This window comes from Cheilinus undulatus, linkage group 8, assembly GCF_018320785.1.
Source record: "Cheilinus undulatus linkage group 8, ASM1832078v1, whole genome shotgun sequence".
Classification (NCBI taxonomy): Eukaryota; Metazoa; Chordata; class Actinopteri; order Labriformes; family Labridae; genus Cheilinus; species Cheilinus undulatus.
In genome coordinates this window covers 50,412,263-50,438,403 of record NC_054872.1, presented here as the reverse complement: position 1 = coordinate 50,438,403, position 26,141 = coordinate 50,412,263, and the positions used below count along the sequence as shown (strand labels likewise).

The window sequence follows — 26,141 nt, the reverse complement described above, 5'->3', positions numbered from 1 at the left end:
TCTTAGGATTCTTATGTTTTAGAAAACGGGCCCTGATGTTTTCAACAAAAGTAGTGATTCAGACTAGACATGATAAACTGTAAGCAGACGCTGCGTTGACTGTGACTGTAATATGCCAGGGTCTTCACCATATTGCTAAAGGACATTTTATTTATATATATTTGCCTGTTTTATTTCTAATAAGCCCTGATTTAGTTTTTGTCTCAGTGGTTTTCATTATCGTTACTTCCATAAATATGGATCCTTAAGCATTAAAAGTTTCATTAGAATCAATTTAATGTATTAATTTGTGCTTTTTAATACTTTTAATCCTCATCTACTTGTATTGCCCTATTTAGCAGACCTGCCTCTACCAATATGGCGTCAACATCTGACCAGTCAAACAGTTTAGCATCTACTTCCATATTATGTCTATGGGAGTGAAGTATCCACCTTATTCCTGGGGCTCTACTGTTGGTTTGATTATGGGTGAAAATTCCAGTTATATAGAGCTCAGTAGTGCCCGACCCCCTCTTTGGTGGCTCTAGTTTTAAGAGTTAATTCCCCATTCAAATTCTAATTAAACATTTTGCAAAATCCTTGAATCCTCGTTTTGAATACATGAACCAAGCTAACCAGCTACCTGCCTCCTCATCACTATGAAGTATTTGATTCAGTGCATTTAAAAATAAAGAAAACGGCAAAGGTACAAGACTGTGTACAAATCTTTTCATGAGAATGACAGAACAGTGTATTCCACAATCACGTTTTTTTATTATTATAGTTTTTTAAACTATTTATGGGCCTTTTCCTACTCTTATCTACTCTCACCTTTATTGTAGTGTAGTGTTTCACACACTGGTAGCTCATAGTAAGACTAACTTGGATATTTCTTAAAACTTTAAATTAAACATCGAACTAAATATTATTTTATGGTGCAACTTACATTTCCTGAAATGTTTGAGTTTTTTATTTGCTGTTGAATTTGAAACTGGATGACGTTAAACCTCTGTTTTTACCAGCTGTGGTGTTTTAATGCTGTTCACTGTCCAAATGATAAGGGATATGATGTTTCATAAATTAATATGGATTTCAGAATCACCGTTCTGAAAGGTGATCATGTGACTCGTGAATTTTTCTGAAACACACATGAAAAGTGGGACTGATTTATAAAATAAGAATTTATGAACAAACTAAAATGTGTGATTGTATTTTCCTAGGTATCCATGCTGATGTTTATGTTTAGGCTTTAGTCAACCTTGTTTTTAGATAGACATCTGAATGTTTTATCTGAATGTTTTTCTCTTATTCGTTTATGTCAGAGGAACAGTCACACTATACTGTTTGAGATTATGTGGACACATTTTAAACTCTAAATCACTAACAGTAAGGATTACCTTCCTTAATACAACGCCAGTAGAAGACATGAAGTCTCATCCAGAATTCTTGCAAGGCATCATGGGGGTTAGGAATAAGGTGGATAGCTGCTCATTAGTACACGATCCTGTCATTTTCTGTGCATTTAAACTCTTCAAAACTTTCAGACCTAGTCCTTCCTTTTTTTCAGCCGGTTTCCACAATAGTCAGCTATAATTGTCATGAATGATCTGTTTTGTCGATCTCTTTGGGATGAGGCCTCTGAGATGTCTGCTGATGTCCCTCTGACGATGAAGTTGAGCTCTGAAAATCAATCAGATGGGTGCTTCAGTTATTTTTTAATGTCAATCTAAGTGTCAATGGTAACTGTGTGTCATTTGTGTGATTGAATGACATTAACAACAGCTGTGGACAGTGTGTTCAACCAAAAATAATAAATGAGGTTACCAAGTTATCAAGCATATTTACAAAAAACTTGAGATCAAGTCAGAATTTTCTCCTGTTTCAAGTTTTTTAAGGAGAAACAATTTTGAATTTTTGCAAGTATCCATTATGCAGATATTCCAAATTTATTTAAGCCGGTATTGATACATTGATATCAAAATATTCATGTAGCTCAGACCTAAAACTTTACGTCTTAGAACACAACTTGAATTTAAAGAAATGAAAATTACTTAATAAAAAGACTTTAACATAGGTCTGTTAATCCTGACTGAAACTCCAAAATACAAATTGTACATACAGTAGATATTAACAGCTGATATATGCAAATATTAACAGATGATTTAGGCCAAAATTTACAGTTTATTTAGGCCAATATTTACAGTTGATTTAAGCCAATATTTACAGTTGATTTAGGCCAATATTTACAGTTGATTAGGGCCAATATTTAGAGTTGATTAAGGCCAATATTTAAAGTTGATATAGACCAATAATTACAGTTGATTTAGGCCAATATTTACAGTTGATATAGACCAATAATTACAGTTGATTTAGGCCAATATTTACAGTTGATTAGGGCCAATATTTAGAGTTGATTAAGGCCAATATTTACAGTTGATATAGGCCAATATTAACAGTTGATTAAGGCCAATATTTAGAGTTGATATAAACCAATATTTACAGTTGATTACGGCCAATATTTACAGTTGATTAAGGCCAATATTTACAGTTGATTAGGGCCAATATTTACAGTTGATTAAGGCCAATATTTACAGTTGATTAGGGCCAATATTTACAGTTGATTAAGGCCAATATTTACAGTTGATTAAGGCCAATATTTACAGGTGATTAGGGCCAATATTTACAGTTGATTAAGGCCAATATTTACAGTTGATTAGGGCCAATATTTACAGTTGATTAAGGCCAATATTAACAGTTGATTAAGGCCAATATTTAGAGTTGATATAAACCAATATTTACAGTTGATTAAGGCCAATATTTACAGTTGATTAAGGCCAATATTTACAGGTGATTAAGGCCAATATTTACAGTTGATTAAGGCCAATATTTACAGTTGATTAAGGCCAATATTTACAGTTGATTAGGGCCAATATTTACAGTTGATTAAGGCCAATATTTACAGTTGATTAAGGCCAATATTTACAGTTGATTAGGGCCAATATTTACAGTTGATTAAGGCCAATATTTACAGTTGATTAAGGCCAATATTTACAGTTGATTAAGGCCAATATTTACAGTTGATTAGGGCCAATATTCACAGTTGATTAAGGCCAATATTTAGAGTTGATATGGGCCAATATTTACAGTTGATTAAGGCCAATATTTACAGTTGATTAAGGCCAATATTTACAGTTGATTAGGGCCAATATTTACAGTTGATTAAGGCCAATATTTACAGTTGATTAAGGCCAATATTTACAGTTGATTAAGGCCAATATTTACAGTTGATTAGGGCCAATATTCACAGTTGATTAAGGCCAATATTTAGAGTTGATATGGGCCAATATTTACAGTTGATTAAGACCAATATTTACAGTTGATTAGGGCCAATATTTACAGTTGATTAAGGCCAATATTTACAGTTGATTAAGGCCAATATTTACAGTTGATTAAGGCCAATATTTAAAGTTGATATGGGTCAATATTTACAGGTGATTAAGGCCAATATTTACAGTTGATTAAGGCCAATATTTACAGTTGATTAAGGCCAATATTTACAGTTGATTAGGGCCAATATTTACAGTTGATTAAGGCCAATATTTACAGTTGATTAAGGCCAATATTTACAGTTGATTAGGGCCAATATTTACAGTTGATTAAGGCCAATATTTACAGTTGATTAAGGCCAATATTTACAGTTGATTAAGGCCAATATTTACAGTTGATTAAGGCCAATATTTACAGTTGATTAAGGCCAATATTTAGAGTTGATATGGGCCAATATTTACAGTTGATTAAGACCAATATTTACAGTTGATTAGGGCCAATATTTACAGTTGATTAAGGCCAATATTTACAGTTGATTAGGGCCAATATTTACAGTTGATTAAGGCCAATATTTACAGTTGATATGGGCCAATATTTACAGTTGATTAAGACCAATATTTAAAGTTGATATGGGCCAATATTTACAGTTGATTAAGGTCAAGCTTCTTACTGTTCTGTAGAGAGTCTGCAAGGTCCCCCAGGTTCATTGTCCTCATGAAGTCCAGTGTGATTGTCAGAAATGCGTCCCTGCTCCTCCAGATCTTCTTATCAGCCTCCTCATTTTCCCCACATAGCCACCGGAGAATATCTGGGGAATCTGTGCTCAGAACCTTCTGACACCACTTCAGTTGGGTCTTTACAAAAGAAACTGTGTTCTCCTTGACAAGCTGTAATGAAATAATATCATGATATCATTTACTTAGGCTCTAAATTTTCCATGAGTTGATGATTTGAAAAAAAAAAAGATCCTTTGCTTTTCTTGTGAATTAAAAACACTTTTTGATAGTAGTAGCCACTAAAGTGTATCTGTAAATTAATTTAAGTCCTTTCCACAGTCCAACACTGTTGTGATATTAACCTTAATAATGCAATCTCAGCCCTCCTTCTGCACCATCTACCCAGGTATTCTTCTCACTGGGATTAGCTTGTTGCTTCAGATAAAGAGGCTTTTATTTCTAAACACTCTGCTCATCAAGGCCCTTTATTCTGTTTCTGTCTGTTAAGACAATCTTTCTGCTATGTAATCAGAAAAATATGAAGCATAAATGTGAGACTGGACGATTGAAAATAGGATTGAAGTAAATAATACAGACTACAGAGTATTTCTCTTATCTGTGGCTGCTAAGGTCAGTCAGCTTGTAAGTTACACACCTGAAATATAGAGCCCAGGTCTCTTTTTCCACCGGTCTCTGAAGTCTCGTCATGACTGCTGTAAAGAAAGCATGGTCTATAATCTCAACTTCAAGCATGTGGCATTTCACAAACAAAACTTTAAATAATTATAATTTGTTTACTTAAAAATCCTACAAATCATCCATTGTCAAATAAAAACTTCTGAAATGTCCTGAAATTAGGGTACAACAACCAAAATTTACACCACAGCGACTTCTGTCCTGCTTCCACACTGGTAAATTTTCCTCATGAAGTTGTGGATGGGCTCATGTTAATGCTGAGGATACATTCTGTACGATAAAAATATCAACAAGACATGAGTTTTTTTTTTGTTTTGTTTTGTTTTGTTTTTTACATCAATTAGTGGTGTTATCAGTCTGCTAATTTACAGGTTCCGGGCTTTATTATAGGATTTTTCAAACAATGAATAGTGCTGAATGTCTACACTCAGTTTCAGATTTTAGTTTTGATTATGTCAACTCATACTGTGCGACTGAATCATGTATGACACACGACCATCTCACATGACCTGAGTGCTCACACTGTGTGAGTCAAATCAGGACGTACTGTAACAGAAACCCGTGGAGTTTCCTTTTAAAAAAGTCTCACACACTGTGAGTGAAGTGTCTATTCTCTCTCTCTCCCCCACTACCTCTCTCTATCACCATCTGTGTCAGCTGCAGGTCTGCAGGTAGGAATATTTTCTGCCCATTAATTTCCTTTATCATAGCAAGGGCTGAAAGTCATTCCAGCTGTTGTCATTGCAATTTAGGATGTTTTCTGGCAGTTTACAAAGGTAAATAATCCCCCAAAGTTGTTTATTCTGCTCGCGTTTCTGCTTTCACTGTTAAGTGTCTGGTAGTCGTACGACCAAAATATCAATCATGCCAGAAATCCATCTGACCAGTGGGGAGCAGCTCATCAGGTCATAGTTGGGCCGTGGTCAGCTGTTGTGCCCCTCAGTACACAGTAGGGGTGACCCACAATAGTCGGCGATTCAATTCAGAGGAGTCTGATTCAACTATGAACCTCAAAGTCGAATGTTATGTAACCAAGATCGTTCCATTCTGACTACATGGGGCTGCTAAGCCTGAGTTTCCGTTAGCCGGCATTTGCTGGTCATTGGCTGGTAAAAAGGGAAGTCTGGCAGATAAAAATACAACCAGTCAAAATGTCCAGCAGAAAACATGCAAATGACCAGATAAGTAAATACTGAATACTTGCATATTATATTTTGTGTAACCTAGAAGATATGTTGTGAGAATGCGTTAATATAAACTAAAAGTAGACTAATTTACTACACTTACTGTCCTGCAGTGCTGGGGTTGTTTATCTCCTCAAACTGCAAGCACATGGCTAATTATGCATGCACGGTGACGTTAAAGCAAAGCTATCTCTCTGCGCATGCTCAGTACTGCTGGGGACTATGCAGGAAAGTTTGACCAGAGCTTTCGTAAAGCAGAATTTTAATCTAAGTGAGGTTTTCCTGGTTGACCAAAGGCTTAATATCATCAGCGGTATGGAGGGATATTGTGTCATCGCTGCGAGTAATAGAGAGGCTGAAACAAAGGGAACTGTATAGCTGAGCGTCGTAAACACCGGTGCAGCAGCAGAGAGAGAGGCCTACGCCAGGCAGAGTTCTAGTGGACTTCGATAGACTACCTATGACCAGTCCCCATATAAAGTTGGATTGTAGTCAACACAGAATCACATCGTGCAGAACAGCATGGACCGCTTGGAGCTTATAACGAAGGCTCTGTCTCTCTTCAACGTAGCTGGTTGTTAATGCTCAGGATATACTGGCTAATTAGCAGAAGTAGTCTTGGATAAGCCGTTAATGAGAGGAGGACTGGACCAGACTATCTGCTATGGAGCTTTTGTCTTTTCGGGACTAGTCCAAATAAACCAGGATGGTTGGATTTCCAGCTTTAGCAGAGGTTACAGTTATATCATCATGAGGACTGATATTAGCAGCTGGTGGTAAGACTCATTATTCATTTGAAATGTAGAGTTCTAACGCGGTATCCAGTTAAGAGAGCACTTTTGTTATGTTTGGACGCTTCGTTGTTGTCAGTGGAGGATGGTATTTGGCTGTTGTAAGCTGCAAAGTTATGATAGTGGCCAAAGTGCTAACAGGCTAACAGTGCAAATGTGAAGCTAACTGTTTTTGTTTATGAGTTTAACGTGGGCGTATATTGTGTAACTGACAGTGTGTTTGTAAGGAAAAGTGTGCAGCTTTCATTTGGATACTTTAAACCACTTACACAAAGAAAAACAAGAGAGAGATTTATGTGTTTTGCTGCTGTTAATGCAGCAAAATAATGTTAAAGCAAATGTCCGGTAGTTGTTCTAAATGGCTGGAATTCTTGAGGACTGCTGGTCACCCTTGACCAGGGACAAAAAAGTCTAGCGGAAATGCTGTTCAACTATTAGTCAACTACAGGCAAAACCTGACGAATCAGATTCGACTATGAAAATCCTTAGTCAAAGACACCTCTAGTACACAGTATAACAAACGACACCCGATCCCACGGAAAGTCGGCCCGTCTTCCAAGTGAGTTGTGCAACTTAAAATCTGTGTCTGAATCAGAGGAAAATTGCAAAGTGTACACCCGGCTTAACTGTTGACAGGTGACAACCTTAAGTCTTCAAGATGACTTCTAAACCCATTCTAGTCTTATGCAATTCAACAATTCTTGAATGAAGGTCTTCTGAGATCTCGTTTTTGCAAAGCATGGTTCACTTCAGCAGATGCTTCTTGTAAAGAACAAAATCAAAAAGTTTGAGTGTTTGTATAGGCCACAATAGCTCTACACTTGGCTCCAATCTTGTTTAGTTAACTGGACTAAAGGTGTGCTAACTCCTTACTCTATTAGCTCTTTTTGGAGCCATTACCCTAGCCCCCCATTTCCACATAGGACGACTGCACTGTGCACCGAAGCGCTGTGGGTTTCCTTCAACCGAAGGTGAGCGACCTCGCCCACTGGAAGCATGTCTAGAGTGCTGTGCCGCGACGCACAGCCCTGATCGGTGGACAGAGATCACGGGAGAACTGCAAGCTCACTCTGGAATAGCATGTCAACAGCAGACTATTTTATCTTTTGGGTTAATTTATCATCCTTTCCGGTATAAGTCCATGATATTATTGCTTCTGCCACTGGGTGAGTACATTAGGAAGTTAAAAAGTTAATGTTTGCTTAAAGGATCTGTGGTTTTATGTAAAATTCTTTGGCTAAATGTCCTCAAAAGTTAACTTTTCCTCGTCAATGGCGCCGTTGTAGCTCTGTGACCCACTGACCTCTCAGTCACCCTTTGCTCTCACTGCAGGATGAGACGTAATGTTGATATAGTGATGATTTATGATCGGGAGTCGTATTTTGAAAGAACTGAATATTATGGGCTTGTGACTTTCTGTTTGGAGCTTTCTGATCAATGGGAATTAACAAGGTTTGTCAAAGGCCAGTGCTGAAAATAGACCTGCGGCGTATCCCAAACGAAGCGGAGCGGAGTGGCTCTTCAGGGACGCGCCACTGCTGGACTGGAGCGTTGGCTGTGGAAATGCTCTGACTAGAGAGGGAATGATGTGCTTTGCTGTATGATCCACCGGTGGATTGCAGCGTGATTGCTGTATTTGGAAATTGGAGGTAAGGGTTCACTAAGGAAGCACATTGTATTCATCTATACCTGTGACTTCAATGTAGATCAGATCACATTTGATGACCAACCAGATCATTTCAAAGGGATCACATAATTTTATGTGCCACTGTATATGAAAATGGCTTCAGAGATCTGTGATATCATAAATAAACCCATTTACAGATCATTTAGATGGAGTATTAAAAAGGACAAGCCAATTTCAAGAATATTTACACTCAACTTTTGCTGCTTCAGTAAGAAGTTTAATTTTACCTTTTAAATTTCAACGGCAGATCCTTGGAGCGGTCACTCTTCATGGAAACACAGCTAAGGTCAGAAGACTTTGATCCAGTCTCATCGGTACTTAAGTCAATAAATAAAAGAATGGCAAGGATTGGTGATACAAATTTGTGTGTTTGAGTTCTGCTTCCTCACTTAAAAACTGAGTCTTACCTTTTGAAAAATAACGGCAGATCCTTGGAACGGTCACTCTTCATGGAAACACAGCCAGAGTCAAGAGACTTTGAACCAGTCTCATTGGTACTTAAATCAATGAATAAAAAATGGCATTGATAAGTGATACAAATTTGAGCGTTTGAGTTCTGCTTCCTCACTTAAAAACTGAGTCTTACCTTTTGAATTTTAACAGCAGATCCTTTGAGCAGTCACTCTTCATGGACACATCGCTATGGTCAGAAGACTTTGATCCAGTTTCATCGGTACTTAAATCAATAAATAAAAGAACGGCAAAGATTAGTGACACAAATTTGAGCATTTGAGTTCTGCTTCCTCACTTAAAAACTGAGTCTTACCTTTTGAATTTTAATGGCAGATCCTTTGAGCAGTCACTCTTCATGGACACATCGCTATGGTCAGAAGACTTTGATCCAGTTTCATTGGTACTTAAATCAATAAATAAAAGAATGGCAAAGATTAGTGATACAAACTTAAACAATAAATATCAACTGGTCAGATTAGGAAACAATGACTACAGGCCTACATTTATACTATGAAGGTGCTGATATCTAGACACAAGCTTCCACAAACAGTTTGATCAGCAGTTTGCTTACCTCTCTGAGATGGCTCTCTGAATTCCTAACAGTTTCTCAAGTTCAGCTCTCCCCCTGTATGAACAGAAGAAGGTATTTTGTGAAATCAGGTACATAGGCCTAAAAATATTTGTCCTACAATCATGAGAACAAACTCTGCCTACATTGTATCACTAAACTCTCTCCAGGTTTCTCTGCTCCGTCTCTCTAACCAACACTGCTGTCTGTTACAATGAGAAGACAACCAGTTCATGTTTTTGAACATGGAAATATCACATTAACATGCAGGGTTCCCCTTAAGAAATTTATCTTTGTACAGTGGAAGCATCTTCTACAAAGATCAAATGAAACCTGTGTAGAAGCATGCTCTGTTCACTCTTTAAATCATGTCTCTCTGGCTGCTCTCAATTCACACAACTCAAATCCTTCAAATCCCAACCTTCTCTAGTCTCTGCCTGCATTCCTCAAGGTTCTGTCCTGGTCCCCCTACTATTTATCAACTATGAACTTCCTCTTGGTCACATCTTCTGTAAATTCCACATTAACTTCCACTGCTACGTGGATGACACCCAGCTCTATCCACCAAACCCAACTCCACCCTCCTCCCTCTGTGAATGTTAACAGGAAATCTGATCCTGGTTCTCATACAACTTCCTCAAACTCAACAGTGATAAAACTCAAGTTCTCCTCATCGGCACTAAATCCACTTTAGCAAAAGGCTCCTGGTCAACTTCTCCACTGACTTTAAGATTTTGCTCCTCACCTTTAAGTCCATCCATAACCTCGCCCCTCTCTACCTTTCTGACCTCCTGAACATCAGCACCCCCTCCCACACTCTCAGGTCCTCTTCCTCTCTCCACCTCACTGTCCCACCTGCTGGTTTAGCCACCCTGGGATCCACAGCCTTTTTTTTGTTTTTTTTTTTTACTAAGGTCCTGCTCTTTTGATCCCAAAATAATCTGCCAAGATAAACTGTTGAACCATTGGGTTTTGCTGACTTTGGTCTCAAGGGGGATGTGATAAACAAACATCTTAACTCCATCTGAAATCCACCACTCTTTGCATAGCTGTATTATGTAATGACTTCATTCTTTTTAGTGTTGTTTCAAGAAAAATACAAATAGCCCAAACTACATTATCTCAACACGCCCATGATTCAGACTCTGTGCCACTGGGAGATATTTTCAATGACAAAGTGCACTCTAACAAATTGCTGTAAATTTACAAGGAAATTTCAACCATGAGATCCTGTTTTGTTTAAATACAGGACAACACTGATAATAATGGTTTAGAACAGGATTTTACTGTATTACTGCTTCAAGGAAAGAAAACAGTAATTTCCTGTATTTTTGGCATTGCATTTTGGGAACAAGAAGGTGAGAGCACATGCTTGGAAGGAGAGTGAAGTTAGAAATCACATTGTTATCCAACTCCATCTACTCAATAAACAGGTGAGTGCCTTACTGCTTTGCTAGTTAGAATAGGCAAAAAACATCACTCACTAAGTTTGAGGTCATTTGTAAGATTAGCATTAGCTAGTGTTTGACATGACGCACAAACACCGCAGGCACACAGAGTGAGTAAATTCTTTGCCAGCTAACAGCTTGATCTTAACAGTTGCTAAAAACAGAATTCAGATAATTCATTTAATGTATTATTGCTTTTGTTCCAATGTTGTTTTTTTCCCTTTACAGAATCCTTGCAGTTTCTGTCCAGCAAGGAAATTCAGAGGGATCTACAGTAAAATGTCTCTAGACCAGGATATCCTACAGTACCTCTAATAATGTTTCCATGCCAGATCTGTGGACATCAATGTACTGTAGTGGCCTATGGGAAACTTAAGTTTATAGTGATGCCATTTTTTTACAACTACATTTTTTGATATTTATTGTTTGTGTTACAACCTTAGACAGCAACACTTGAATGGAGCTGTCTATTTAGCTATATATGATCTGCATCAGTCAACATTACAGCAGACAGTGTTTAGCTTCATTAATCACACTCATCCATCTGAATCACACAACACACTCCTGTTTCACTGCTGGTATGAGAAACTCAATGAGCAAATTCATGGACAAAAACAAAGCAGCTGTAATGGTGAAAAGTGGAGAAACACACTGTGAGTAGCAGATTACAAAAATGCTAGGATGTGATATGGAGGGCTTTGATTAAGAGAACAAAGTTTGAAACAATCCTCTGTCTTCACCTTTTTACATTCAATATCAACTGGTCAGAGTAGGAAACAATGACTACAGGCCTACATTTACATTGTGAAGGTGCTGATATCTAGACTCACTACAAAATGTTTCCATCATCACACAAGCTTCACAAACAGTTTGATCAGGAGTGAAGGAACTGCTTACCTATCCAACTCTGCTCTCAGCCTTCGTCTCTCATCCTTACGTTCATCTCTCTCCCTGTATGAATAGAAGAAGGTATTCTGTGAAATCAGGTAAACAGGCCTATAAATATTTGTCCTACAATCATGAGAACAAACACTGCCTACATTGTATCACTAAACTCTCTCCAGGTTTCTCTGCTCCATCTCTCTAACCAACACTGCTGTCTGTTACAATGAGAAGACAACCAGTTCATGTTTGTGGCATCTCTCTCATCTCTCTCCTGCTCTTGGACTGTCATAGTGAACCCAGGAACACGCTAGATGGAGGGTGAGAGGCTGGAAGCTCACACGTGTGAGAGAGAGAGAGAGAGAGAGAGAGAGAGAGAATGGCTGAGCCAATCAGAGCAGAGAGAATGGGGAACATGATGATCTGGTCATTTCTTCATGTCTTACGGCAGGAGTCAGTAACTAAATTTGGCCTCGGGCCAAATAAATTTCTGACCAACTCAATGGCGGCCCAAAATTACATCTTCATCAGGCAAAACCTGTCTTTCCTACTGAAAAAAATCTTTTTTTTTCTCATCTTTACCATAATATATTGTACAAAAATGTACCTTAATAAAGTTATTTATTTAAAATCAATAAATTTGCTACAGGCTGTTATTATTTATCTATTTGATCTTTGAGCCAAGCTTGTTATTTGTTTTAATTCAGTGAAACAGATTTTGCACTTTGTCTGTTACAGTGGCACACAGAGAGCCATTTTTCTTTTTTTCTCCTTTTCTCAGAGTGCACATGTACCAATTAAGTTCCTACCTCAAGCCAGTGTGCGTCTGAAGTCAAGCAGATGCTGCTTTGTTTTATTTTATCATATTTTGTCACGACTTTTGAATAAATGTTCTGAAATCTGTGTAGAGTGTTGTTTGTGTGATAGCAAATATATATTTTTTTTAATCAGTTTTTTAATCAATGTCATCTGGTGGGCCAGGTATTATTGGCGGTGGAACAATTTTGGCCTGCGGGCCGCCAGTTGCCTACCACTGTTTTAGGGCTTCACTGAAATGTTCGAGGCTAATGCCGGCACTTCCTGTCCAGATGCCTACTGCCTATGACTTTGGCCAGTGGTTTTAGGGGGGAAAACCTGTCAGTTGTTTATGTATGTTGTACTTGGTACACAAATGTTTAACTAAGAAAAGTTAACTATAATAACAGTTATAAAGTCAGAATGGTTCTTTGTTTTTTGAAAAACATGAGTGATATTAGTTAAAATGTGTCAGAATGCGGGAAGTGGGACACAATTGCGGACTCGGGGGGGGGGGGGGGGGGGTTCTTAAAGCTATCCCAGAAGGATAGCCACTAAAATCGCAAGCGATATTTGGGAAAGGGAAGGAGGGAACCCAAACTGGTAGCAACCCAAACTAAGAATCTCCCCAACTAAAATAATACTGAGAAAAGAGAACAAAACCACCGCTGCCTAGCAGCTGATTAGAAACAAAGCTCTAAGGGGGAAGAAAAGCTTTCTCCCATGAAACACTATGGTCACCGGAGCAGTGAAAACCAAACAAAAGGACTGGGCAAAGACCTCCAGCACTAATCCACTTCAACTGTTAATTCACAGGTAATATTCTCAGGTAAGTTGTCAGTAATGTTTGTGCTAACTTTCGCTCAAAACACAGGAAAACACAAGGAGATGCGCTCACTAACTCTGAAGGTGAGGTAATGAGTCAGCACAGAGTGCTGCAGCCCAGGTGCTTAAATCAGTTTGCCACACCTGGCCCTCATCAGTGGCAATCAGTCCTCACACACCTGGCACTGCACTGATTGACTCACACTCAGTGAGAGGCCATGCTGAATTCTCACAAAAATGAGTTATAAACATCTTTTCTCACTACAAATTAACCCCTTCTTACCCCCAGATGTGCATAAACAAATCAATTAAACTTCATCTGTTAAATCAACAATTGAAAAAAATATATCGGTTATTATCAGTTATCGGCCATCAGGAGTAGGAAATTATCGGTTATCGGTATCGGTTCAGAAAACTAGTTATCATGCATCACTAGTCTATAGTCGCCATGTTTCGCGTGGCTGCGCACGCGCTGCTCGATAGAAGCTACGTCACGTGTTTTGTTGCTCTGATGGCCCGTGGAGATGTGACAGACAGAAGGTTCATCCAATCAAACTCTGAGTTTTTTTCAAATCCTCTGTCTTTTCTCAAACGTTTCCTATTGAAGCTTTTTTTTTTTTTGGCGTGTCAGGTTATCTGGGAGATATTTTCAATGACAAAGTGCACTCTAAAAAAACTGCTGTAAATTTACTTGAAAATTTCAACCATAAGATCCTGTTTTGTTTAAATACAGGACAACCCTGTATAATAACGGTTTAGAACAGGATTTTACTGTATTACTGCTTCAAGGAAAGAAAACAGTAATTTCCTGTATTTTTGGCATTGCATTTTGGGAACAAGAAGGTGAGAGCACATGCTTGGAAAGAGAGTGAAGTTAGAAATCACATTGTTATCCAACTCCATCTACTCAATAAACAGGTGAGTGCTTTACTGCTTTGCTAGTTAGAATAGGCAAAAAACAGCACTCACTAAGTTTGAGGTCATTTGTAAGATTAGCATTAGCTAGTGTTTGACATGACGCACAAACACCGCAGGCACACAGAGTGAGTAAATTCTTTGCCAGTTAACAGCTTGATCTTAACAGTTGCTAAAAACAGAATTCAGACAATTCATTTAATGTATTATTGCTTTGTTCCAATGTTGTTTTTTCCCTTGACAGAATCCTTGCAGTTTCTGTCCAGCAAGGAAATTCAGAGGGATCTACAGTAAAATGTCTCTAGACCAGGATATCCTACAGTACCTCTAATAATGTTTCCATGCCAGATCTGTGGACATCAATGTACTGTAGTGGCCTATGGGAAACTTAAGTTTATAGTGATGCCATTTTTTACAACCAAATTTTTTGATATTTATTGTTTGTGTTACAACCTTCTTAGACAGCAACGTTTGAAGCAGATTGCTGTTGTCAGTCCTAAACCAATTTATTTTTGTTTTTTTATTTTAGTGTTTTAAGTAGAATTGAAGTTTGAAGTTATTCTTTATGTTATGAGAAAGTTTGATGATCTAAGAACCATCAAACTCATTAAAAAGCCAAAATATAAACACATTAAAATTGGCCAGTTTTTCTTAAACCTTGAAAAGTTGACCTTTTTGCAGAAGGTTTTGGCACGACAGCAGTGATACTTAACACATACCTGAATATATGTTCAATTTCAATAAAGAGACATGGTTTGAGAAGACACTTTGAAGTTTTCTTATTTGTCTTGACATTTCAAGTTGCATGTTTATCACAGTAAAACATGGTGTTTGTAACATGACATGCAAGGAGTAATTTATCAAATTACTAGGTTTAGAAAAATAAATATATAGTCAATTTTGCTAGAAGGAAATGAATTAACAGCAAGGTTTAGTATTTTGCTAAAATTCACAGTATAGTGTGAATATATATATAATATAATATATCATTTATATTCAAATACAACTGTGCACATTTCAAACACACCTTTTCACATTCAATATCAACTGGTCAGAGTAGGAAACAATGACTACAGGCCTACATTTACATTATGAAGGTGCTGATATCTAGACTCACTACAAAATGTTTCCATCATCACACAAGCTTCACAAACAGTTTGACCAGTAGTGAAGGAACTGCTTACCTCTCCAACTCTGCTCTCAGCCTTTGTATCTTAGTTTCATGTTCAATTATCTCCCTGTATGAACAGAAGGAGGTATTCTGTGAAATCAGGTACATAGACTATAAATATTTGTCCTACAATCATGAGAACAAACACTGCCTACATTGTATCACTAAACTCTCTCCAGGTTTCTCTGCTCCGTCTCTCTAACCAACACTGCTGTCTGTTACAATGAGAAGACAACCACTTCATGTTTGTGGCATCTCTCTCATCTCTGGAAGCTCACACGTGTGAGAGAGAGAATGGCTGAGCCAATCAGAGCAGAGAAGATGGGGAACATGATGATCTGGTCATTTCTTCATGTTTTAGGGCTTCATTGAAAATGTTCGGGGCTAACACCAGCACTTCCTGTCCAGTTGCCTACTGCCTTTGACTGGGCAGTTCTGATCAAAAGTGAGGGGGGTGAATCTCTGTTTCTGTGACAGTTTGGGCGTTTGAGTATGACACACCTGGACAACCAGCATGATTACTGTGTAGTGTGTGGCCTGCTTAAGGTGAACATGTGAATATCACATTAACATGCAGGGTTCCTCTGCAGAACTTTATCTTTGTACAGTGGAAGCATTTTCTAAAAGGATCAAATGAAACCTGTGTAGAAGCACGCTCTGTTCACTCTTTAAATCGTATCTCTCTGGCTGCTCTCAATTCACACAACTCAAGGTGGTCATGTTTGTGTGTGTCATACCAGCATCTGCTTAGGGCCTCACTTTGACTGAAGGCAGCCCTGACTGTTCTTGATCAATTAATGTGGTGAGTGTTTTGTCTCCTTGGAAATCTACTCAAATGCCTTATGTGTCAGACACCTGCAGAAACTCAGATCTTACCCAAGCCATGAATCTTATTTCTAGCCAGGAATACCTCTTAATGAAGTAGATGTAAAAACGATCACTAAGCTATTAAGTCTAACTCCTATGCAAAAAGCATTTAAAAGTGGTATTTTCAGTTAAGAAGGCTTAAACCCAAATTCAAATGGATTAGAGTAACAGTATGTTCTAAAATAGTCATGTAAAAATGTTACTGTACCTTGTTAAACTTAATCTATCAATTAGATTGGTCTTGAGATTTGTTTGTTTGGGTGTACTTCCGGGTTTAGCCACTAGGGGGAGTAGGATGCCTGCTCCTCATTCATTACACTGTTTAATGAGAGCCAGCAACAACACGTCTGACTTTCTTTTGCATCTTTCCCCTTTACAGGTAAAATTTAAGGATAAAATGAATGAAACTATGTGTAAAAGGTTACCTTAGCTATAAGGAACACGTTAACAGTAAAATAAGTCGATGTTAGATTATTTAAGCACATTTGTTCAGTGTTTGAAACTTGAAAGCAGCAGAACATGTTTGCTGGCTTAACTCTAGTCAGCGAATGGTGGATTCAGCACAGCCTTGCAAGCGTGTGTGTATTTTCTGTGTCTAGTATTACTTTGTTTGGTAAAAATAGTACTTCTAAGTGTATTCTATAAGATGCATTGAAGTTAAAAGCATAACAATATGTACAAATGTGAATTGTTATTTGCTTAAGAGGAATACGTTTATTTTCTGTGTTTTTTTCGGTCATAAGGAAAATGCATGTTCTGTTGAGTAGATGTTTCAATGTTGTGAACATGTATTTTATGTTTTTTCATGTGAAATTCATTACACTGTTAAATGAGAGCCAGCAACAACGAGTCTGCCTTTCTCCAGCTCAGTCCTGAAAGTCAGTAGAGTATTAAAAGCAGAAGATCATTAATAGAAACTGTGAACTTAAATAAAAAAATGGACTTGACTTTCTCTGAAATTGATTCTTTGCATTTGAAGACAATAGACTGTCCCATGGACATGTCACTCTTTAAAGACACATTACTATTATCAAATATTCACATGTGTGGCAGTGTCAGAAACTCATTTAGATTCTTCATTGATGACACCTCTCTGATGATTCACGGATATAGTATTTTTAGAAATGAGAGAAATGCACATGGAAGAGGGGTTGCTATTCTTGTTCAAAATCATCTATCTGCCAAAGTGATGTCTGATCTAATGTTTGCTGATGTTGAAGCAATTTGGCTTAAAATAAGTCTGAACCATTTCAAACCAACACTGATAAGATGTTGTTACAGACCACCCAGTGCTAATAGTGAATATCTGATAGGATGTGTGATATGCTTGATCATGCCAGTAGTACAGATTATAAAATGTAATTTATGTGTGATTAAAATGTAGACTGGAATTCTTCTGTTTGTCCTATGAAAATGAAATTGATGAGTGGCACTGCGGCTTCTGGGCTATCATAGATAATAAACCAACTAGAATATGTGTAAAAACAGATGGTAGCAGGTCAGCTTCTTATATTGATCATATCTTTGTAAACAGATCTGAGTTTTGCTCTCATTCAGTATCTGTTCCGATGGGCTGCAGTGACCATAATCTTAATGCAGTTGTAAGAAAGACAAAAGTTCCTAAACCAGGTTCAAAAATTATTATGAAAAGATCCATGAGGAATTTCAATCCGGCCAAATATGAAGAAGATGTCAAGAAGGCAAACTGGTCTGAGGTTTTTCTACAAAAGGATCCTGAGAAAGCTTTCCAGGTGTTTGATCAAATTTTATTGACTACAGTTGATTATCATGCACCTATTAAAAAATTTACAGTTGGAATGTCAACAGCCCATGGTTAGATAAAGAATTAGAGGACCTTATGAAGGAACGAGATCAAGCTAAACTGACAGCAATATCATCTAACTTTAACCCTTGGTCCCTACTATGTCTGTTTTGAGGACATTCATCATTTTTATCATCGTTTTTTTTTGAGTTAATAGTCACATTTTTATAGATTTAGGCATCAAAGTTATTATTTTTCTTCATAAAAAATAAAAACACTCCTGTACACAATTTTCTATAATGACCTTCCCTCTGTTTTAGATAAGGCAAGTATCTCAATGTATGCTGATGATTCAACCATATATCTATCAGATAAAAATGCTGATCATTTAAATGTTAAATTAGAGAGAGAGTTATAGTCAGTGGTAGACTGGATCAGCAATAAACTTGTATTAAATGTACCCAAGACAACTAGCCTAGTAGTTGGAACTGCTTATTGTTTATGTTCTAAACCGAAGCTTGAGCTCAGGATAAAGCAGACTTTATTAAATCAGGTAGATTATGTCAAACTTCTAGGTGTTATTATAGACCATAGACTGTCCTGGGACAAGCAGGTACAAAAATTAGTGACTAAGATGGGAAATACTTTGTCTCTTATTAAAAGGTGCCGGAGTACTTCTCACCAGAAATAGTTCTACAACTAATTCAGGCTTTGTTTCTTTCTCGTCTGGATTACTGCTCTGTAGTCTGGTCCAGCATTTCCATCAGTAATATTAAGAAACTGTAGCTGGCCCAGAATAAGGCTGCACGTGTGGCTCTGTCATGCAGGTTTAGGTCAAATGTCAGCAAAATGCATAAAAATCTAACATGGGTTGAAGTTAAAAATAGATTATTATATGGGGCGTGCAGGTAGTCGAGTGGCTAAGGTGCGCACCATGTACGCAAGCAACCCGGGTTCAAATCCAGCCTGTGGCACCATTTCCTGCATGTCTCTCCCCACTCTCTTCCCTGTTTCCAACTCTATCCACAGTCCTCTCTCGAACAAAGGCACAAAAAAGACCAAAAATAAATCTAAAAAAAAAGATTATTATATGCAGTGACGGTCTTCTTACGGAATGTCATAACAACTAAAAACCCTTTAAATTTGTATGAAAAGCTCCCCTTTAGTACAGATGTGCATCATTACTCTATCAGGCATGCTGTTAGAGGTTGTTTTATTCTGCCTAAAGTAAAGACTTCATCATCTCAGCGCTCAGTAACATACAGAGCAATGCAGGAATGGAACTCGCTTCCCAATGATATTAAAAAACATAATACTCTTTATAGTTTTAAAAAATCACTGAGAAGATATTATCTCTGAGAAACTTTAGTAGCCAAAACTAATTCTGAATACTTTGTTGAACACATGGGCTTGCTAACGTCTATTCTTTCGAGTCCCTCGGAGCAATTGTAATGTCCGTTGTTTTTGACTTTGTTTGTGTGAGTTGTAATTGTTGAAATGTCTGTTCTGTTGGTGCAATGTGATGTATTGTCTTATGTTTGTATACTGTGATTTCTGATTGTATAAACTGTATTGTCACAATGTAAACTGTGGACCCCAGGAAGAATAGCTCACAGCTGATGCTTAAGCTAATGGGGATCCATATAAACAAACTAACTAACTAACAAACAAACTGGAGTAGGAGAATGTTTTCCTTTCTGTTTGGACCTTAAAATGAAGCACTGAAAAATAAAAAGTCAATATTCATGACTTTAAAACCCTCTGTTGCCAACTTAGACAGGAATCTTACCTTAGGGAAACAGCAGGTGCCTGAGTGGAACTTTGACCACCCATGAAGCAAACACTTGGTGTAGAAGAGTCTTTACTGAGCTCTGAGAAATAAAATGCAGCATTAAAAAGGTAAACATAGTGTATACAACATTTGTGGTAAAAGTTTTAGAGATTTACCTTTCAGATAGGAAAGGCTGTCCTTTAGACTTATCCTCTATAATAGGAACTTGGCGTTCTTGTCCAGTCCTGAAAGAAATGAAGCCGTTTCAAAAGAAAGTGGAAGTGTTTTCAGAGCAGAGAAGAAGAACCAAATGAGCCACTGCAGCAGCAAAGAATGGTGGCTGTATGACAGTTTTTCTCTGGATGTGAACATTATGCCTACCAGTGCTGTCATACACAACAAGAAGTGTCACCGTTTATCAAAGTTAAATAACTTCTGAACCATAAATCGTTGCCTCTCACTTGTTTTTCCTCTTGAAGCTAGCTGTTGTGCTGTCTCGTTGATACTTTTGATGCCTTTGAATTCCTTGTGGCAGCATTTTCAGTGAGATTGTAACTGGTGTGACTTTTGGGGACTTTAATGATTAAATCCACACCAGTAGACCCGATACCGTATGCTTTTTTTAATCCAATTATGATAATTTATTACCGCTTACCGCTTGAATGCTAACCGTTTACCCTTTGTGAAAGTCTGTCAGCCAATGGCAGGCTGCTCTGCCATCATGCTACCTGAATAGAGCATATTGGAGAGATAGAAAGAGCCTGTAGCTGTGTTTACGTTACAGGTTTTCTTGCAAAATAAAAGCGATATTTCTTAAATTTCGACAAAGTAAAATTGCACTTTCTTGTAAAATCTCGTGTTGCGAGTAGCTGCTGCAAGGAAGCTGGACGCTCAGTTATGTTTACATCTAAAGCGGTTGCCTCAACAGTTCTGAACACAAGACGAGGACCACAGATGAAAGTTCAGGGGCAAGTATAGGTCTAAAATAATCTGCTATTCTGCAGTCAGTCCAGAAAGTTCACACCAGTATCGGATCGGTACTCGGTGTCTGCGGATACTGAACACCCCGGTATTGGAATTGGAAGGAAGAAATGGTACTGGAACGTTTTCATTTAACAGGACGTGGCTTTGTCCAAACTGACCTCCATAACATGAACCCCCCACACACACACAGTATTTCTGGTGAGTTAAGACCAGCACCGCCCTCCTCCACAGCCTCCTTCTCAGTACTGCTCCTTGTGTTGATTTGAGGATGGCAGCTCATAAAGTGTATTCACTCAACAGAAAATCTTTTTATTTTCATTTGTAAATTTCTGATGGAGAGATGCCCTGAAAAAGGCACTTCCTGTTGCGTTGGAAGATGTCCCAGAATGCACATGTGCAATGGAGGCTAAACTAGGATGTATGACCGCTTCCAGCACAACCTTAAGTGTCTTTTTCAGTGCATTTCTCCATCATTATGAGAAATCTCTCAATGAAAGCTAAACGTTGACTTTCTGTTCAGTAAATATACATTATGTGGTTCAGTATTTATTGATCAGCATGCTCAATACAAAACAAGAAGTGAACAGCAGAGATGGATGGAGCTGAGCAGCGTTGGTCGGTACTCATCATCAGTGTTGAGTGCAGCACGGTATAAAGTAATGCGTTACTGTCGCTAAGTAATCAGAGTTACTTTAAAGTAAAGCTTTCCTGTAAATCCTCATGCTATGTAAAAATTCTGGTTATTTATGGTCAAAAAGCGCTCTTTTTTTTTAACTGAAGCACCAAAACCATGCCTTACAGTTGAATTCCTTAAATGTTTAAACGTAGTAGGCATTAAAACTTTCTCTGATTCTATTGACTTACTTTTAGCTGACCTTGGTCCACACAACAGATCTAGTTCTGTTCATCAGCACTTTTCTTGGTTCTGTTCAAAACTGCCACCACAATCACAAACTGTATTTGTAGAAACATAAATATTAGCATAAAGTGGTAAATTCTCAGTCCACTGCATGGAAAAAGTGGTTTAAATGAGCTTTTTTATGTTGAGCTCATTAAATTAAACATCATCTCTACACTTGAGTTTTGAAAAACATAAATCTTTATTTAATAAATAAATAAATAAAGAGAAAGATGTTGTAATCCTGATTTCGTCTAGATGGAGCAGCCTACAAACAGGGGCGGAGCTAGAGGGGGGGCCAGGGTGGCACTGGACCCCTCTGAAATCTGATTGGACCCCCCAGGTGCCACCCCAGATGATTGACATGTCATGGCACCGCATATCTTGTCAAAATTAACCAGTTGTATTTTAAAATCAGTGATGCTTATTGACTACCAAGTCCCTCCTGTACAGTAGGTGGCGCCATGTACCAGAAAGAGTTGTAATCCACCTTACTAACAAGAAGAATCGCCACAGAAGGAGAGGATGCTAGCGAAAATAACGGCTCTACGTAAACTGCTCGGCTGAAGCCTGCTAAACTTAAATTCTTCTAAGCGAAGTAATGGACTTTTCTCGTGAATTATTTCATATGTAGATTTATAAGTCAAGCGGAGAGCAGCGGGAGGCTGTTTGAGTCAAACTGTCCGGCTTTTTCAACCCATGTCGTCTTTTCCTTCACCGGAGAGTCTGTGAGCTATGGAAGCGGGTACTTTAACCGATAACCGGCGGCCTTGTTCAACAGTCTTCGCACCATTTAGTGATTCTTTTCTTTCAGCATCTTTAAGTTTTAAGATGTAAAATCTGACTAGCAGTGAGTGTCAAGGAGATTTAACCGGTTATCAACCTGCAGCTCGCTATGTCTCCCACACGGATGCAGCGGACCCCGCCCCAATGAAGCCGCGCCAGGTACCACAGGTGTGGGGGACAAGAGTTCCAGCCGGCTGGCAGAACAGCAGGCTTTCCGGAGGACAGCTATGGTCAGTTTATCTGAGATTTCCACCCGTCAGCCAAAAGCTAGCTGTGCCTTTCACATCGATGTAGCGGACACCGCCACAACTGGACCCCTGCGAGGAGACGCAGCTGCGGGGGAGAAAATTGCCATGGCCCGGTGAACAGCCTGGGCTCCACGGAGAGAAAAGTACCATCAGGAGGACTGCTTTACCGCGGCAGAAAGAGTCTGGTGGGTACCGCTAAGTTAACGTTAGTGACCACACTGTGTTGACAGGTAGTTATTAATTAAACTTAATGATAAAATAAAGCTTAAAACAGGGGCTAAATCCATACAAGTGTTCTGTCTGTTGTCATACTTTTTAGTGGGACTCCACCAGCATTTTACTCTGATAAGAGAGGATTAGAGCTGCTAAAGTTATAGATTTAACCCTAAATCCTCTGAATGAACGCCGAAATAATTATTGAATTTGAAATGCGGAAAAATAATTTTCTTTTAGTTCTAGCATCATGTCTAAGGTCTGTGTTTTATGTTTAAGGTTATTTACTGGTCCATCAGAGAGGTGCGGATGAAACGGGATAAAAACATGAGTCTGGTGTTCTCCTCCTCACCTGTCTCACCTGCCTGCTGCTGGCTGAGCTTTAACATCACACAGAGGTGAGCAGATCCTCCTCTTTTCCCATCATTATTTACTGATCATTGTTGATTGTACTCTTTTCCTTGTCTCTCTTACTCTTGTCTTTATCTTTTTCTCTCTTCCTGCTGAAATCTCCACATTTCCTCTCATAGCCTGCATCATTTTCTATTTCTCATGTCATCTCAGCCTGTGCTGCTTTTTTCCCATTTCCTTTCCATCCATTTCCATTTGGCCTCATGCTTTTTCCCCTCTCACCATTATTTATATGTCATCTTCTTGTCTAATTCCTGTAATCCCTTGGAATTAAAAATCTGAAAAGGTTCTGAAGTTTCTTAGATAAACAAAGTATCCTTATAAAACTATGTGTTTTTTATCTTTGTCTTCTATCTCCCACAACCGAGCCAAGCCATCAGGGTCTTTTCTGTGAGGTCTGTCATCTGTCTTTGGAGGAAGAAGATGTTGCCTTCTTAAAGATGTACTACGGTAAGCAACTGAATTTGGTGGAAATTCTGCAGGATGCAAGTACATACACGATGTCATTTTCATTTTTTAATAACTGTGTATATTGACATTTACATTTTATGTGATATTTTTCATTCTAAACAGTTTAAAACTATTTTATTTGAAAATCAAATGTCTAACTGAATGTGTCTGAAGCTGGGTTTCCATTACAGTTTTTCGCAATAAAAGCGATATTCCTTAAATTTCGATTAAGTACAATTGCGCTTTGAATGCGTTTCCATTGAAGGGAGTTTTGGGCATAGGCCTTGCAAATCTCGTAAAATCTCATCTTGCGTGAATCCGCTGTAGGGAAGCTTGACGCTCAAAACCTGTTGCATGTTGGTACGGTTTTGGTTACATCTACGGTTGCATCGATAATTTTGAACAAAAGACGAGGGCAACGGATGATAGGTCAGAGTTAAAGTCCGTATGTATGGCAAAAGCCACGCATAAGGTTAGAAGTATGATGTTAACAAAAGTCTCGTCTCTTCTTCTGTCTACACGTACCGCGCCATGTTGTCTCAGAGTGACTGGTCACATGACACCGTACGTCACATCCCGTGATTTGTAAATGCGGAAAAAGTGTTTCCATTGCACTTTTGCAATATATTTCTATATCGAAACACCTGAAAAACCTCCTCATAAAAGCGTAAAAAATTTTTAGCGATATTTTAGGGTTTTTTCGAAATTCAGGTGTTTCCATTACCAGTTTTTTATTGCGCTATTTCGATTTTGCGCATTTCCAAGTGTAATGGAAACCCAGCTTCTGTCCTCTTCTCTGTTTCTGTCTCTTAGAATCACACTGACAACGAAAAGGTAGAGGTAACCTTTGATGGGAGCGTAGGGAGGCTCACCTGGATGACCTGCCCTGTACTCTCAGGAATGGGTTTGGAGGTCAGGAATTACTTTGTTAAATTTTAAAAATCATGACAGGATCGTTAGAAATGTAAATGGTTGTTATATTCACGTGAAAGCTCACCTACAACACAAAACTACTCACACATTTCAGAAGTGTACTGTCACTGTAATGTTTAGATATTAGTTGTCAATTTCTCTAATGTCTAATTATCTAGAATTCATTTTATTCAAACAGCTGAGGCTTTTGAATTTACATAAACTTTAAAGCTGATGGCATGACATTCTTCATGTGAAAACTGGATTAAATTGAATTAGAAGAAAAGGCATTCTCATTTTTTTCTCTTCCTTTTTTTTTTTTTTACATTTTTAAAAAACTAAAAAGTCATTAAAATGTGTAGCTCTGTGAGGGTTTTTAGTTATTAACTGCAAATTACATACATAAATCTCAATTTCTGTGCTTAATATGTACTTAAATGTATTTCAACATTTAGAGACTCCGATTGCAATTGATTGTTCGAGAAACAAATTCATTGTCATAGTCTGTGGACCCCCTAAAATAGCCTTGGCCACCCTCTGGCCCCCCCAAGGATAAAAGCCTAGCTCCGCCACTGCCTATTCCCATTTTCTCACTTTACTGTAAAGAAATTTGAGCTTTCTCTCGTGTACTAAAGGTCCTGTAAAGTTACATTTGACTAAAACATCAGGCTAGGGTTAAATCTTAATGCCATTTTTGTAGATAGTCTTTATTTTGTGACATAGTTTCATAAAAACTGAATCTAGACGTCATTTTAAATCGTTTAATATCCCTTCTTCGGCGTCACAATCTTCAACGTTTAGGTTTTAAAAACTAAACCACACGAATATTAGCAAATGTTACCATCCAAAACACTCCTAAAATGTTTCATCGAGATCAGTTTGGGCCGAAATTATGACAAGGCCTCAATACGGCGGTGTTAGGACGTCTGTGACGCAGTTATAATTTAACAGACCTACAGATTCAGCAAACATCAGTTCACATTGCTAGCAAACATCACTCAACATTTGTAGTTACCTTAGATGTTGCATAAGTGCAAAGCCAAAATATTTTACGTCACCTCTCTACGATCAAACACAACCTCCTAAAAACAAACAAAATCGAAAGTAACTTGTGAGAGAACTGCAGCCAATCCAGCCTGGCCGCACCAACGTTTCACTTGCGCTCGTATTTCGAGCGTTACGGTAGATACACAGGAACGGCTCAGGAAGTGTAAGTGCTGTTATGCTAAAACTATATGAGTCATAAATTATGTCACAAGTTCAGAATTTCATGTGAAGAATAAATGCATTTATAATTGATGTTTTGTAATGTTAAAAAGAGTTGAAAACTGTTAAAATAGTTAGGTTTGTATTTGGAACTAATGCTCCGGGTTTTGATTCTGGTACGACACAATTAAGTGAC

At 38.1% G+C, this 26,141-nt stretch overlaps 1 protein-coding gene across 6 annotated transcripts; it reads right to left on the bottom strand.

Moving 5' to 3' along the window:
• Nucleotides 1-201: 201 nt before the first annotated feature.
• On the bottom strand, nt 202-25,911 carry LOC121513172 (dentin sialophosphoprotein-like). Of its 6 annotated transcripts, XM_041792738.1 has the most exons (14): nt 25,755-25,905; nt 21,686-21,775; nt 20,014-20,082; nt 19,856-19,937; nt 15,451-15,504; nt 11,747-11,800; nt 9,405-9,458; nt 9,147-9,236; nt 8,967-9,056; nt 8,788-8,877; nt 8,608-8,697; nt 4,678-4,735; nt 3,977-4,193; nt 202-1,659 (listed from the first exon to the last, which is right to left on the bottom strand). In XM_041792738.1, the coding sequence occupies exons 4-14, from the start codon at nt 19,897-19,899 to the stop codon at nt 1,526-1,528; spliced, it is 975 nt and encodes a 324-aa protein (XP_041648672.1). In that variant the 5' UTR covers nt 19,900-19,937; nt 20,014-20,082; nt 21,686-21,775; nt 25,755-25,905; the 3' UTR covers nt 202-1,525. The 6 variants fall into 6 exon arrangements, with proteins under 6 accessions (XP_041648672.1, XP_041648671.1, XP_041648673.1 ...); XM_041792737.1 differs by lacking the exon at nt 21,686-21,775 and having other exon boundaries at nt 25,755-25,911; XM_041792739.1 differs by lacking the exon at nt 21,686-21,775 and having other exon boundaries at nt 4,678-4,732; nt 25,755-25,911.
• Between the last annotated feature and the right edge of the window lie 230 nt (nt 25,912-26,141).

Bases quoted from the DNA above. Each gene is read 5' to 3' on its own strand.
- LOC121513172 (XM_041792737.1), bottom strand. From the start codon at position 19,899: ATGGGTGGTCAAAGTTCCACTCAGGCACCTGCTGTTTCCCTAAG. The intron at 9,237-9,404 runs GTAAGCAAACTG...TATTGATTTAAG, and splicing joins CAGAGAGCCATCTCAGAGAG to TACCAATGAAACTGGATCAA. The intron at 9,057-9,146 runs GTAAGACTCAGT...TATTGATTTAAG, and splicing joins CTGCCATTAAAATTCAAAAG to TACCGATGAAACTGGATCAA.